The sequence below is a fragment of the Malus domestica genome, chromosome 05 (genome assembly GCF_042453785.1).
Source record: "Malus domestica chromosome 05, GDT2T_hap1".
Taxonomy (NCBI): domain Eukaryota; kingdom Viridiplantae; phylum Streptophyta; class Magnoliopsida; order Rosales; family Rosaceae; genus Malus; species Malus domestica.
Genome location: NC_091665.1, coordinates 40119406 through 40135683, shown reverse-complemented (window position 1 = coordinate 40135683; position 16278 = coordinate 40119406). Strand labels below are relative to the sequence as shown.

Sequence of the window (16278 nt, the reverse complement as noted above, 5' to 3'; positions counted from 1 at the left end):
AGACCTTAACTATCAATTTCGGACTTGGATTGTCTGCCCTCCTAGTTGTGGTACCCTTCCATACCCTCCTATTTTGTGCGGTCACAGTTAAGCCACGTCAATATTTTATATTAATTTTTTAATAAGATAATAAGACAAAAAATAATTAAAATATAAAATATTAACGTGGCTTAACCGTGACCGCACAAAATAGGAGGGCATGGAAGGGCACCACAACTAAAAGGGCAGACAATCATTGTCCATCAATTTCACCTTTACTCATTCACCACCAGGTCCACAATCACTTTATTGGTAAACTTTTTTGACCGTCATACTTGAAATTAAACGTTAGTTACTGTACATGCATTTACTTAATATATACACTATCTGATAAGTACATGCTATGACCAAGTTATATTCTTTGACCATCTTTTGAACCAAAATGCACCCTATATGATCTCTTTGTGACTTATCTCATTTGTTAACATATGTTCATTCATTTGAATCACGCTTAACAGTGTTAGCTCTTCAACTTATTTGTTCAACAAAAAAAATTAAAAACTAAAGATAAATTAAGTTCAAAGAACATGTGTCACTGAAGTAGATAGGACACAAAGACACCACCGAGGATTTTTGGTGCAAAAGATTTGAACTCATTTGTTCGACCCTTTATTTGACGCTATAAATATACATGCTTGACAATTTATTTAATAAAATGATATTCTTACCGTTTATTTGTACATCTCTAATGGAAATGAAACATACATGTGCTGGTGGACGCTACCTCTATTAAAAAGATGGTATAAATAGATGATAAGTATAACATTACTCGAATAAAAAATGAAAGAAGAAAAAAAAGTAGTGTTTAATTTTGAGAACATGCATACCGACACTGCATGGGACCTCAAATAATTGCGAACGAAGGTTTTGATAAAACATGAAAGTCATTGGTTTAGACTTTTGAGATCAAGAAAAGTAATCATGCCATTCTGCTTTTGAATGCACGTATGAACCATGAATCATCTGCATATATGAAACAAAAGAAAAATAGGTATATTGATATGCATGTAGTATGTAGTGCATTCACTCTTGCAGCCGAAGTCCCGAGTTCAGTTCCCCCTCGTTCAATATTGCTTAGAGAAAGCCATGCAGACACTAACTCACGGTTCATATACAACGAGAGAATGCCATCCAGTCACGAACTTACGGCAATATACCCTTTTCAGGCTATTTTCACAAACATTCAAGTCTCATACTACATATGCGTTGTACGTATTTGAATACAAGAAAATAACGAAAAGAGATACGCATCGTTTAATTACAGTATTAGCTTATATATAAACTAAGCTTTAAAGCTACAGTATTAAGCCGCCCTCCCAACTCTTAAAAGGGTTGGAGAAGTTGGGAGGAGCTGCAAATATTACATAAGAGAGAATGGTATCTTAATCGGTTAAGTTGTTCAATACTCGAGTGACCCCACGGACGTTATCCCGCTGCTCAAGTTTCTTGAGTCCTGCCGGCTTCCATAGTCGTCGCAACTATTGTTTGAGAGCCTCTGATTTGGGACTGACTTTAGAAGTTCAAGGCCTCGTTTTCCCATTTGCTGAACTTCTTGTGGTGAGAGTATTTTGATACACCACACGCTATTTACAAACTCCCTGGTATCAGCATAAACACAATGAATCTAGAGTCAGAAAATCAATAACAGAATTCAGACGGAAGTGGTTTGGGGTGCTCCGGAAAGCTTACTGTCAAGCGGTCAATATTTCAATCGAGCCTAAATATATGCAAGTCATTCGCTACAAATTTGGAAGCCTAGTCCACATGGAAATCAACTCGTTCTTACTTGGAACAATATTTAAGCAATGACAAAAATACTAAACAAGTTTTCTCAACAACGCCTAGTCTTAACTCTGCACAACTTACAGCTAGAGGAACTCTTGTTTTAAGTCTCCGAAAGTTCAGACTCAAGTGGACTCATGCATTTTTTTTATCCTACAATTCATAGCTAGGAGCCTAAGAGTATTTGCCCAAGTTTGCAACAAAAAAATCGTATTATAGAAATGGGAACTCACGGCCAGGGGTCATCCCCGAGGAGAAGAACATCATTCTCCCGGTCAACAAATACAAGCTGCCAGCCTGATCTCACAGGGTCGTCCAACTCGCCTTCAAGGCCAAACATATGAGCAAGCTCGTTACGTAGCTCTTGGTAGCTGCTGAACTTGGTAATGTCAAGTGACCTCCCAAAGGACCCTGACTTATAAACCTGCAAATAATTATGGTTTTGTTTAGAAGATGACAACATTTTAAGGCCACTATCATATCACTTGAGGTCTAGTTGAAAATTTAACTTTACAAAATAATATAACCGTAATATAACCTTAAACCGGTCATTGCAACTTACCTTAACAAAATTTCTGTTTAGCGGGTCTCCATTGTCTGCATTTTCTGAAGACTGCAGGAAACCCGATTCATGAATGCAACTCGAAGGTGTGACTGCTGGATTAATTGAAAAATCAGAGCCTGCAGTGCTCATGTAATTAGAAGGAAAATGCATGGTTGTAGAACCACAATCGCTGCCGACTCCTCTAAGATTTGACATCCCGCTTTGCATTATAAGAGGTGAGGACTCTATATTGACACCGAATAAAAGATGGCTTTGAGGATCAGTACCACCTTCTTGGTCTAATGAGCACTCTCTCCCTGGAAAGGGTGGCAACGAAATAGAATTCTGAGACATAGTAGTGTGGGGAGGTCCAAACTGTTCCACCCGGGGCAGAACACATTGAGAAACTCCAGAGGAAAGAAGAGGGTCAATCGCTGCTCGCTTTGATGGCCAGCCATCAGAAGATATTAATTGATTGGTTCTAGGCAGGTTAAGCAGGTGGGATGATTCATCCTGTGGAAATGAACCCATGAGATTGTGCAAGGGAGATATAACAGTGCTGGTAGCAGGGTTCCCATTAGAATCAGAAAAACTCTGTTGATGGCATAGCGTTGTGACAACTTGCAAAGATGGCGACTGGGATTGAGAGGCGGAAGCAAACTGAGTCAAGGAAGAGACGGCACTTGGAATATGCTGATGATCAACTAATTGCTGCTGCTGCTGATTACTGAAAGAATTCTGATGCTGCAATTGCTGCTGAAGAAGGTGGGACTGAGTTTGCACCCGAGGCTGTGACTGGCGATGGTTCTCTTGAACACCTTGGAGAAAGGCTTGTTGAGAATGAGATTCTTGCACCATCTGGGGCTGCATTAAGGCAGCAGACCTATTACTATTAGGAAGGCTTTGCGGCTGCTGAAACTGCAGAAGGGATGTAGGTAGCGGTCTGGAAGGATCTACGGCCCTCATCTCTTGAAGTGCGGCAGCAGCCATAGCTTGGTACACGTCTGATTGCAAGCCAATCATAGAAGCATCAAGCCTTGGCTGCATCCATGGTGTGACCCCCATGCCAGGAAAGTTCAGCGATTGCATTCCACGGTCTCCATTGTTTCCTTGAAGCCACACGAGTTGAGAATTCATGCCAAGGTCGTCGTCCCTCATACCTGAGAGAATTAAAGAGTTTCTTACTGCCTCAATTCTAGAAGATATAAACTCGGGAGTTAAATAGCCTAGATCTAGCAGTAAATGAGCATACCATTGAAAGAGGGTAGTCCAGGTGTCCATGGTCGCTTAAGCCTAAGCTGGAAAGGAGATGGATACATGGGAAATGTTGTTAATGGTTCAACCTCCCACAGTGAGACTCTTGGCTGTCTCTCCCCTGCCGTGGATTCATCCCAACCGACCTGAATTAAGTTAAGATTATCCATGAATGTTCCAGCAAAGTTGCAAAAGATGTAAAAAAATATTCTGAAGGAACTTAACCCGGATCTATCAAAAAAAATATTCAGTTTACGATATGCAATACAGATCTACATATATATAGATGAATATGTATAATTATTAATAATTATACAACAAACCTTGACTGAACGCCAATGTGAATTAGGCCACCGAGCTGGATCTAGGTCACTTATGCCAGTTATTGTTCCCATGTAGCTGATAATGTATAATCGTCAGATATCAACCAATAAAACTTGCAACTTCTAGAATAAAAATAATATAAAGGACGCTAGCAGTGTTACATGTACCAACACCCAACCCATAAATTTATTATTCTATTTTTTCAGAACAAGATTACAGGCATCCAAGACTTATTGAAAGGAGAGAAGAAGCATTTGGAATTATCTAGTCATCGTCTATAACATCCTTAACAAAATAAAAGTTTAGGACCTACCGGCGGACACTTGATTCTTCTGTTTCAAACAACATCCGAAAACGCATGCCAACAGAAATGCAGGTATGATAGACCGCTTTAATGTACTTGGCCAGGGGAATGACAAACTCAGATGGGCTAGCCCTGCATGAAAGGTGCCGTAAGTTTCAAAGGAAGTGATAAACCTAAAAGACCTGGTATCATCAGCCTACATAGACTCATACCTTGGATTATAAAATATGGTGAAACGACTATTTGTTGCAGCTGCATGAGCTGCAGCAGCAAGAAGTCCCAAGTGCATGCTATCGCTTGATAAAACTGATGAAGGCATCACAGTTTGTTGTCGGTTAGCTCTCCGGATACCAAGAAGTAGTTGATTCTTTTCATTCCTGCAAGCAGGCAAAAAAATAGTATGTACATTATAAAAGATCACATTATTTATATGACCAAAACAAATCAACACAGTAGTGAACGGGTGGAAAGCCTACCAGATGAAAAGGACTGAATCACCAGCAACAAGTCTTTTAGCACTTACAAAAACACTCCAACCCGTTGTAAGGAGGTGCCTTTTGGGCTGGCCTAAAATAGAAAAAAAAAATCAACAAACATGTCAATAATTTTCATAGAATGAAAGGCTTTGTAACATGATATTCTCACTATTCAAGTCAGGAAAGTAAAGAAGTTGCAATGGCCGGAAAGCATCAACAAGTGTTAAAGTTTGTACTCATCTAAAGTCAAACTTAATTCTCAGTCTATTTCACTCCTTCAAGATACGAAGAGAGGTTTAATATTTTCTCCACTTTTCATGAAAATTGTCCTTAGCAAACTCACCCCGAAAAATGTGTCTAAACTTCCATTCATTATCATGCAAATCTCTTGCAATTAACTCTTGCGCTGGAGGTTGTTGGGTGAAATCCTGCATGTCAAAAAATATAAATTCAGAAACAAATCGAGATTAACAAAACATGGAAAATACTATAATATTCAGACAGAACCATCAACCATCATTTTTACCCGAGACCAAGTGCCAGAACTATTGTACAAACCCTAGTAACTAGCTCAAAAGTGATGGTCATATTGCATATAGTTCATTAGAGAATTTACCAATGGAGGAAACACTTTTTCAGCTGCCCGGCGAGGAACAGAGAAACCACCATGGGTACTTGTGTCACTGGCTGTCAAGGTTTTACAAAAATAATTTGTTGGCTGTTTGTTTGGGCTGCCCAACCCTGCTGGAAGGTAGCCGTCCTTTTGCTCTTGCTGCGGATGAAGGTTATATACACCATGAGAGCGAACGATAAAGACCAAAAATTTCAAAGCCAATCAAGGCAAACCAAAAATTTCAAAGCCAATCAAGGCAAAGTGGCATACCGGATTTAGCGGTTGCAAGGTCATTTGTGCATACACTTCATCTGTCTCAACATCTGCCTGCAGTTAACAACATCGAACCTTTAGAAACCAGCATATAGGAATACTAAGGACCAGAACTAACCAAACCAAACAAGCCTTACATGCATTGTCACATTGTGGAGTTGACAGATAAGCTGCGGTGGCAAGCTTGGATGGTTAGGAATATGAGCGTCCACTTCCTTGTTGGTTGATGCCGCAACCTACATTATGAAGCATTACAGTTTGCATAGAAGGAAAACGAACAAAAAGTAGAACATTTACAGAAGATTGATCACACAGAATATCACATCTGTTGCATAAAAAGTTGGCAAAAACAAATTCATCCTTTCGCAAACATAAATTGACAAATAAAACGACACGCTAAATTTGCAAGGAAGAACTGACAAATTATTTATACAAACCTGTTCGCTGTGACCTTGAGGAAAATAAACTACACGGGTCCCAACAGCGGGTAAAGAAACAAGTGGACCGGCACAAGCATGCCAAAGTTCAGAATTCAAAACTTTCTTCTCCCCTGCAAAATGAAATTCAAGAAAAATGAATACCAATTAAAGCCAACACTTGGTTTCAGAATTCGATTACAAATCCACCAATTAAAGAACACAAAGAAATACTAAAATGTCATCCGAGGGCCTTATTATGGAGGGAAATAAATTTTCCATATATGGACTTCTGGAAATTATGGTAAACTTTCAAATTTCACACTAATTTTTTATCTTCCAAATTTAGAAAGTAAGCCAAATCAAGCCCCTGCCAACTGAGAAAATGGTGGAAAGAGAAGAAACCAAACAATAAATAAGAAGCTTTCTGGGATTTGGGTCTCCAGGAGCAAAGGAAAAGTAGAAAACAGAGAGAGAGAGAGAGAGAGAGAGAGATAGGAGAGCTTAACACAACTGCTAACTTGGGTTATGAAAATTCTAAAATCTAATTTTTCCCCACAATTTCTTGGCAACCAAACAGAACTACCAACATCCCAAATCCATACAACATATTACAACTACATCTACATCTCAGTTTAAAATCCTGGCAAAAAATAAAAATACACACAGAACAATTCTGCAAGCAACATTAATTGACCATACCTTCTTGGGATTGAGGACTAAAACCAGCAGAAGAGAGCCTCATTATTCGCAGAGATTCAAAAACACTGGAGGCCTAAAAATTGACTCCACAAAAAGTTATTCAACCCCAGTCACAATCACAACAATTTAACACCAAAATTCACCCAAATTACAGGACAATCCTTTTCTTCCCCTCTTTTTTTTTACTGCAAAATATAATATTTCACCATCACACATTCAAACCCCCCAAAGAAACAAACTTTCATGCAAAACTTTACCAGGAAATCACAAAAGCATGAAGCTTCACATTCATGCAAAGTTAAACAAAAGAACCCTCAATTCCCCAAGTCCTGAAACTTCAATGGAAACTGGTTTTGCTGATAAAAACGATCAATTTCAGCCTCATTCGCACTTAAGCCAGCCTCAATCAAACCCCCCAAAATGTCCAATCTGCAACTAAAGACTTCATGCCACAATCTTCAACAAACCCACATCACCATTTGTGACTAACAGAGCTTCAAAGTCACAGATTGTACACTCTCAGATAGTCCAATCTCAGAAACCGAGCAATTACAGCAATAACCCGGCAAAACCCAGAAGCCTAAAACCCCAACAGTGCTAACAGAATCCTCAGATCTCAGCCTCAGAACACAAAGTTGCTTGTGCCACCATGAAAGCAGGAAAGGACCAGATCTCAAACAGCAAGGAGCCCAAGTAAAAGCAAGATGCAATCAAATGGCCTGTGCATTATTCTGAGAGGAAACTGAAAGGTACGCGATGATCAACTCTGCACAAAATAGGCTCACAGATGACAGCAACAGAGACTGTTGAGGAAGAATATATGCACAGATGGAGAATCCAAGAGTTGGGTTTGCTTCCAAACTTTCCAGTAATGGAAACACAAGGTTTGCTGCTGGGTGTGGTAAGCGGTGGTGGTGGTGGTGATTGTTCTAGTGCACCACTAGTGCTTGCTGGCTTTTGCCAGTATCGCTTTACCTCTCTCTCTCAGCTTCAATCAATCAAAAGCACAACCGCCATTATTTTTGGCTGTCTTTTTTATACCAAGGGAACAAGTAATTTATGAAAGACTTTAGGGACAGTATGAGAGAGAGAGTGTCAGATTTTTTAGACGAGAAGGTTTTGCAAATTTTCCTTTTTCCTTTTTCTTTTTTGATTAACTGGGTTTTCCTGCTTATTTTTTAGCTTTTCAGTTTTGAAATGAAAGAACAATGACCACAGTGGTGGAAATGTGTTGTGACCTTGCATGATGGTGTGGGTTCGAATCTCATCGGTGGATAATCTAACATTTAACTTATTAACTCTATCGTTTCACTAAAAAAAAAAAGGGTAAATTACATAGTAACCCATTAGGTTTTAGGTCCATTACAATCGAATACAACAACTTCAAAACATTTCACTTTCATACCTCAACTACTATTTTATTTCAATATAGTACCTCCGTTACATTTTACATCCATTAATCCATTAAATGCTGACGTGACCGCCACATATATGTCAAGTGGCTACCAAATGTCTGTCACGTGGCAAATAAAATAATTTTTTTAATTTTTTTTTAAAACCTAAATTTTCTCAAAAAAATGAAAAAATAAAGAAACCTATATCCCTCATCCTTCACCCATCCCCTAGAAACCTAAAAAAATTGAAATAGAAGAAGAAGAATAACCCTTCCCTCCCCCCCCCCCGCCCCGTTGCGACTCGCGACCCACCTCCCTTCCTTCCCCAGGCTACCTTTCAGCAACCACACCCCCCCCCCCCGCGCCGCGTCGCCAGAAGAAGAAGAAGAAGAAGAAAAGCCCAGAACCCTTCCCTCCCCCCCGCCCTGTCGCGACCCACCTCCCTTCCTCCCCCGGGCTACCTTTCGGGGACCACACCCCCCCAACCGCGCCGCCAAATCCCTTCCTCACCCTGGTTACCTTCCGGCGACCACCCCCCCCCCCCCGCGTGGGGCGCGCGCTAAGATCTCGTGATTTTCAATGTGGATGAGTTTTGAAAATATTTTGAGTTTGAGATGATTTTTGGACTGGTTTTGTGGTAGATCCACCTAATCTCGAGTGCAATTTTTTGAGGGTGCGTGATGAGGGATGGGAGAAAGAGGTGGCTAGGGTGGGACGGACTGGGGCTTTTTTTTTCTTTTTTTTTTCTCCCCTCTTCTTCTTCTTCTTGTTTCAAGTTTCTGGGGAGGTCACTAGGGGTGAGGGATATGGGTATCCCTTTTTTTTTTCCTTCTTCTTATTCTTCGGCTTTTTTTTTTCTTTTTTCTCCCTTCTTCTTATTCTTTTTCTTGTTGTAGGTTTCTGGGGAGGTCACTTGGGGGGTGGGGGATATGGGTTTCAAATTATTATTTTTTTGAGAAATTCCGATTTTTCAAAAAAAATAAAAAATATATTTTATTTGCCACGTAGCAGACATTTGGCAGCCACGTGGCATATATGTGGCAGCCATGTCAACATTTAACGGATTAATGGATGGAAAATGTAACAGATGTACTATATTGAAATAAAATAGTAGTTGAGGTATGAAAGTGAAATGTTTTGAAGTTGTTGTATGCGATTGTAATAGATCTAAAACCTGAGGGGCTACTATGTAATTAACCCAAAAAAAAGAACAATGGACACAATGGTGATGATTATTGCAGAAATGCCCTTATAAAGTAGAGAGTGAAAATGAGGAGGAACTATAGAGCAGGGAAATAAGAAAACTAGTTATTTTTAAAAGTAATGGTATTGTTATCGGCGCTTACTTATAAGTGTTTTTTTTTTTTTTAATATTGAAGTTTGGAATGTAGAATAAAATTGCATGGTAAATCCCTCGCTTGAGGGATGGATAAAAATATAAAGATCTATGACTAGTTAAATGGTAGAATTCCTCACATATGCAATTGTTTGCATGGTGAAATTTCTCGCATGATGTGTGAAATAGAAAGAAAAAAATATATGTATAATCACAATAAAATCTCTCAAGTTATACAAGAGATAGAAAAAGGACAATGTAAAACTAGTTAAATCCCTCACTTGATGTGAGAGATAAAAATATAAAGACGTATGATTAGTTAAACGCAAGAATCCCTCACGTGGAGATAAAAATGTACGATTAGTTGCATGGTAAAATTTTTCGTGTGATGTGAGAAATAGAAAAAGAAAAATATATGTATAACTTATTACACTGTAAGATTTCTCACATAAATACTGAGGCCCTTCGGATGGATAAGGAAATAAGTAGGCTGAAGCCCTCAGCTTGTCTGCTACAGCACATGAAGACCAACTCAGCGGCTCGCACAACAGATGCAATAGGGGAGATGAATTGTCTGCGAGCAAGCGCATGGAAAGTGTAAGATCCCACATCGCCCAGGGGAGTGATCCTATATATATATTCTCATCTATACCTAACATAAGGCCTTTTGGGAGCTCACTGGCTTCGGATTCCATCGGAACTTTGAAGTTAAACGAGTAGCGCGCAAGAGCAATCCCATGATGGGTGACCCACTATGAAATTCTCGTGTGAGTTCCCATAAACAAAACCGTGAGGGCGTAGTCGGGGCCTAAAGCGGACAATATCGTGCTACGATGGTGGAGCGGGCCCGGGATGTGGTGGTCCCACCAGGGTTGGGATGTGACAATTTGGTATCAGAGCTTAACCCTGACCGTGGTGTGCCGACGAGGTCGTTGGGCCCCTTAAGGGGGGTGGATTGTAAGATCCTACATCACCCAGGGGAGTAATCCTTATATGTGTATTCCCATCTCTACCTAACACGAGGTTTTTTGGGAGCTCACTGGCTTCAGGTTCCATCGGAACTCTGAAGTTAAGCGAGTAGTGCGCGAGAGCAATCCCATGATGGGTGACCCACTGGGAAGTTCTCGTGTGAGTTCCCAGAAATAAAACCGAAATGGCGTAGTCGGGGCCCAAAGCGGACAATATCATGCTACGGTGGTGGAGCGGGCCGAATATGTGGTGGACCTCGGGCAGGGATGTGACTGAAAGTATGCTTTATGCAGCCCATATTAAAGCGTTGCTAGCACCCAAAGGCTAGTGTACCTCTTGAGTTTTGATCCAATGCGGCTAGCCTAACTACATCAAATTCAATGACTTATATCCAATTTAATCAATATTAACGGTAATAAAAAGATTCAATGGCTTAAATTTAAATCCAACAGTCAAAGTAATATTATTAATTAATTCAAATCATATTCAACAACCAAACTCCTCCAAAACTCTACAAATACTCATCCATTTATTCACTAATCCATAAAAATCCAATTTTCTCATATTTCACTACGAAATATTTTTCTCGGAATTCAAATTATTTTACATCAAAATGTTTGTACCTTATACAAAAACAAATTCCAAAATTGTTAGCGAAAAAAAAATCAAAGAAATATAAAAGTTTAACAAATTATAAAATTGGGGATGGAAATTGTAGGTTCCTTACTATTAGAAGAAAAAAATGTCTAATCATACATAATTAAAAATACGAAGTTAAAATTTGGGATTTCCCACGCCTAAAATTCCACTACCTATGGGCCTATGGCGGTAAGAAAGCAGTTTGAAATTGGTATACGATGCATGGATTGATTAGATGGCACTATACATTTGAAGAATGCTGATAGGGTTTCTTAATATTGCTCATCTACCCAGGATTCATGCACGGTCGAGATGGGCCAACACGGATTCCATCTACACATGAAATTATGAAAGTGCTTTAATTTGATTCTTCCCATATTATGTCTACTACCAAACTTCAATTTTGGCTGCAAAGTGAATTGCAATAATAGTCCTAGCATATGAAATTCCAAGCATTTCAAGGAATAGTCTGGCTTTAGATATTATTCTTTAAAAAAATTATTCGTGTGTAATTAACAAAAACCAGACGATCATTCTTGTAAGGATCGCGTGTAGTAATTATTTATGGATATTGGATTCTTCCAAGAAGCACTACCAATGTTTTTTAAAATTAACTTGGATTTTTGCTAAGGATTTAAAATCACTTTCTAAATGAATCATGTGTCTTTCACTTTATATTTCATTTGAAGAAGCATGAATAATATGGTAAACATGTTCTTTGCTCCTTCTGTAAGCATCATTGTGAAGAAAAAAAATATCTACAAGTTGTGGCTTGATGAAATGCAATGAATTATAAGAGATATTCTACTACCATGAATTTTTTTCTCAAGTATAACTTGAAGTTAAGGTCGCCTTCATTAAAGAAAGTTTATATGCCATCCGCTTACGATAATGTAATACCTTGAAAATTTTAAATATATAAATTAATTATTTATGTTTATGAATATGGAAGGAAATAGGAAAATAAATCAATAAATGGTGAAGGAAATTTTAATGGGAAAAATGTGAAAATCCGTTCCTGAATTTGAATATTAAAATAAGTATTTTGTAGTCGTATTCGTAATTACGACCTATTTATAATTACGGCAGATATTTGTATCGATAAGTGAAAAGGACAAAAATACCCCTAGTTGGCTTAACGTAATTATACAAGGACGTATTTTATCCTCATATATTTTATCGTATTTCTTGATATATTTGGATAGAGCTCGACTTCACGAGCGTGTAGGCGCAAACCATTCGTGAAACATAATTATAACGAGAGAGTTATTAACGTTTGAAGTTAGGGATATTTTTGTAAATTTAATCTTCACTCTAGAAGGCTCCAATTCCCGTTACTAGACTATTTTCGGAAATGGATAAAAGAATGGATGGTGATCTACAAAAGGCTTGATCTCGTTCAAGGGTACATAGGTAGTCTAACAAGGATTAGATGCAGCCTTAAATAATCGAGATTTATCTTTTGTTGGGAAGTTGATATAAGAGAAGGAATTGGGGATTCTATTTGAGAATTTAATCGTATATTTTGGTAACTAAATTATGGTTTCATAAATGTTCAGGAATTAAGGAATTTGGATAAAGAATAGTGATTATGGGTAGTTAAATAAACAAGAGTATAGTTTGGGCCTATTACTGATATTATTTTCCGAAATAAATATTTTGGGGCGGGTCGTTACAAATGGTATCAGAGCAAATGATCAAACTTTACAAGATGCGATATTATTGAGTTGTGGTTGTGAATTATGATTTACATTGATATTGCACTATTTCATAAGTTCTTGAATAATGTTGAATTTATGTGAAATGCCTATATTGTGAATCACCCTAAATTGAATTGAATGGGAGTAGGAAAATTTTAAAATGTCATATTTTATGCATTGCTTTAAGAATGAGTGTTTGGTTTGAAGTTTTGGATTAATCTTGAACGGAGTTGATATTATGTTATGTATTATGGAAATGTTGAACATTAAGATGATTGTGAAATTGTGACAAATAGATGGAAAATTCGTATTATACATGTGCAGTTGAGAAATATTGAATTGGGCGGAAAAAAAGCCCGTTGAATTGGGCAGAAAAAAGCCCGTGGATGTCAAATTGGGCGGAAAAAGGCCCGTGGATGTCGAATTTGGCGAAAAAGGCCAGTGGATGTCGAATTGGGTGGAAAAAGGCCCGTGGATGTCGAAAAAGGCCAGTGGATGTCGAATTGGGCAGAAAAAGGCCCATGGATGTCGATTTGGGTGTGATGGCCCGTGGAATTGGAGGAATGTTTGGTTGGGCAAAAAGGGCATGTCGAGGTTGATTTGGGCAAAAGGGCTCGAGGATGTGTGATTGGGCAAAGTGGCCCCGTGAACGATGAATTCGGCAAAATGACCCGTGAAATGTGATAGAATGGTTGAATGGGCACAAAGACCCAATGTTTCCGGGGAGAAGCTCCATGTGTGGGCTGTGAGAATGAGTTATCAATGTGATGTGTGGGGAGGTATAATTGTCAGGTATATTACGATTTTTACCAGTCTACTAGTCACTAATTAGGATAAAAGAAAAAGGTGATGAAATCATTGTTTGGTCAATGATAATTATGGCCAGAAATTTTAAATCTTATGGCCAATGATAATTATGGTTGGAAATTTTAATATTTATGAAAGTCATGATGATTTATGGAACGAGAATGAAATTATAAACTGCGGTTATGGTTTGTCCATTATAATTGGAATGGTGGAAAGACCATGAAAATTTCTCCATTTATTATTTGTATGAAAAACAATTGTGGAATGAGATATTGAGTTTGTTTAATATAACGATTTCCTAGTTGTGTGACATATGTAACATTATTCCATTTTTTTCATGTTGGATGAAAATAGTTGATGGGGAAAACTTGTAATTATAAATTTGGTTGGTTTGGTTGTTATAGTCATGAGTTGTCATGGTTGGATTTGATTAGTGAGTGTGATTGGAAATTTCAATGATTTTGATTGGAATTTTTGGTATTTGATTGGCCAATTTTAATTGTTTGGCTTGAAATTGTGATATTTACTTAGCCACTGATGATTATGGCATGAAATCTTGATATTTATTCTACCAATGAGGGTGGTAGGAAATCTGAATATAGATGATTGCTTCGTTGAATTATTTATTTTCGGAGCTTGAATAAAATTGTAGACTGAGATTATGATTTTTATTCACTATAAAAGTGAATGGTGGGATAAGTTCTAATTCCTTTTCGTAACTCGATGGTTGAAATCTCGGGGATGAGATTTATTTTAACGGGAGGTGAATGTAATACCTTGAAATTTTTTAATATATAAATTAATTATTTATGTTTATGAATATGTGAAGGAAATAGGAAAATAAATCAATAAATGGTTAAGGAAATTTCAATGGGAAAAATGTGAAAATCCATTCATGGATTTGAATATTAAACTAAGTATTTTGTAGTTGTATTCGTAATTACAACGCATTTATAATTACGACATATATTTGTATCAATAAGTAAAAAAGATGAAAATGCCTCTAGTTGGCTTAACGTAATTATACGATGACGTATTTTATCCTCATATATTTTATCGTGTTTCTTGATATATTTGGATAGAGCTCGACTTCACGAGCGTATAGGCGCAAACTGTAACATCCCACATCACCCAGGGGAGTGAATCCTGTAAGCCTTATATGTATATTCTCATCTCTACCTAGTACGGGGCATTTTGGGAGCTCACTGGCTTCAAGTTCCGATGAACTCCGAAGTTAAGCGAGTTCGTGTGAAAGCAATCCCAGGATAGGTGACCCACTGGGAAGTTCTCTTGTGAGTTCCCATAAACAAAACTGTGAGGGCGTGGTCGGGACCCAAAACGGACAATATTGTGCTACGGTGGAGTCAATCCTAAAATGTGGTGGGGGCCCGGGCCGGGATGTGACACAAACCATTCGTGAAACAGAATTATAATGAAAGAGTTATTAACATTTGAAGTTAGGGATTTTTTTATAAATTTAATTTTTACTCTAGAAGGCTCCAATTTCTGTTACTAGACTATTTTCGGAAATGGATAAAATAATGGACGGTGAACTACGAAAGGTTTGATACTGCTCAAAGGTATGTAAGCAGTCTAACAAGGGTTAGATGCAACCTTAAATAATCGAGATTTATCTTTTGTTGGGAAGTTGATATAAGAGAAAGAATTGGGGATTCAATTTGAGAATTTAATCGTATATTTTGGTAACTAAAATATGGTTACATTTAATTTGGATAAAGAATAGTGATTATGGGTAGTTAAATAAACAAGAGTTTAGTTTGGTCCTATCATCGATATTATTTTCCGAAATAAATATTTCAGGACCAGATGTTACATATAATCTTATCCCTATTACATTTTTGCTACAATCTAACAAGATCTATATATACACTAAGCGTCTAATTGTGGAATTTCCAAGTTATACGTGCGAACTAACACGAGATTGGTATTATGACACAAGTCAAAGCATGGGATATTGAAGCATTTGCCCGACCTACAGGCTACAATGTCTCTCCAAAAATATTCATAGATCAGAGCCTTTTAAGGAAAAAATAATAAAAATTATAGGAGTGGGCAGCTGTGATCATTTGTGACTTTTTCTTTAAAATAAGGTCTACAAGGATAAGGAGGTTGGTTTGGTTTACCGTCGTTCAATGTTTGGCACTACCTCTTGCATGGCTTTTGCCCTTGATCTCTCTCATATTCAGGCTAAACTAGGTAGGGCTCAGCCATATATAGGAAGGACGACAACCAACTAATTAACATACTAAAATCTTAGTTACGAAAAAAAAAACGATTTACAATAAAAGCTATGAAAAAAAAACACGGGAAACAATTATCTTCACTTAATTCAAAATTTTCGATTAGCAAAAGTTTAGGAGAAGAGGAGGTTACCACATTCCAGGGTTAAGAACCTACAGAGGTAGTCTTAGCACATTTTTTTGTTTTTACATATTGCCCATAAAAGGATTTGCTGGCATCGACCACATTTTTACATTAAAAAGTCAATCATGATACTATTCATTTTACCCTTTATTTTGTCCTTATCATTAAAACTCAAAGTTTTCAAGCCCTTTTCATTAGTTTTCCTTTGAATTCTAAGCATTGGTCTATCGAAGAGAACAATCCTTACCAACTCAATCAATCCTCATTAGCTTCTCTTGATTCAAAATTACACATGAACAATACATGATTTTTTTTAGTCTG

The 16278-nt window shown here is 37.7% G+C and overlaps 1 protein-coding gene across 2 annotated transcripts; it reads right to left on the bottom strand.

The window, feature by feature from the left end:
• Positions 1 to 1182: 1182 nt before the first annotated feature.
• On the bottom strand, positions 1183 to 7825 carry ARF2 (auxin response factor 6-like). 2 transcript variants are annotated; one of them, XM_008373575.4, is made up of 15 exons: positions 6985 to 7825; positions 6728 to 6800; positions 6047 to 6159; positions 5747 to 5845; positions 5607 to 5663; positions 5340 to 5495; positions 5067 to 5151; positions 4724 to 4814; positions 4460 to 4624; positions 4257 to 4379; positions 3943 to 4018; positions 3618 to 3765; positions 2384 to 3525; positions 2055 to 2245; positions 1183 to 1637 (listed from the first exon to the last, which is right to left on the bottom strand). In XM_008373575.4, the coding sequence occupies exons 2-15, from the start codon at positions 6768 to 6770 to the stop codon at positions 1439 to 1441; spliced, it is 2688 nt and encodes an 895-aa protein (XP_008371797.2). In that variant the 5' UTR covers positions 6771 to 6800; positions 6985 to 7825; the 3' UTR covers positions 1183 to 1438.
• Between the last annotated feature and the right edge of the window lie 8453 nt (positions 7826 to 16278).

Bases quoted from the DNA above. Each gene is read 5' to 3' on its own strand.
- ARF2 (XM_008373575.4), bottom strand. From the start codon at position 6,770: ATGAGGCTCTCTTCTGCTGGTTTTAGTCCTCAATCCCAAGAAG. The intron at 4,815-5,066 runs GTGAGTTTGCTA...TTTCTATTTTAG, and splicing joins GTTTAGACACATTTTTCGGG to GCCAGCCCAAAAGGCACCTC. The intron at 1,638-2,054 runs GTGAGTTCCCAT...TGCTGATACCAG, and splicing joins CTCGGGGATGACCCCTGGCC to GGAGTTTGTAAATAGCGTGT.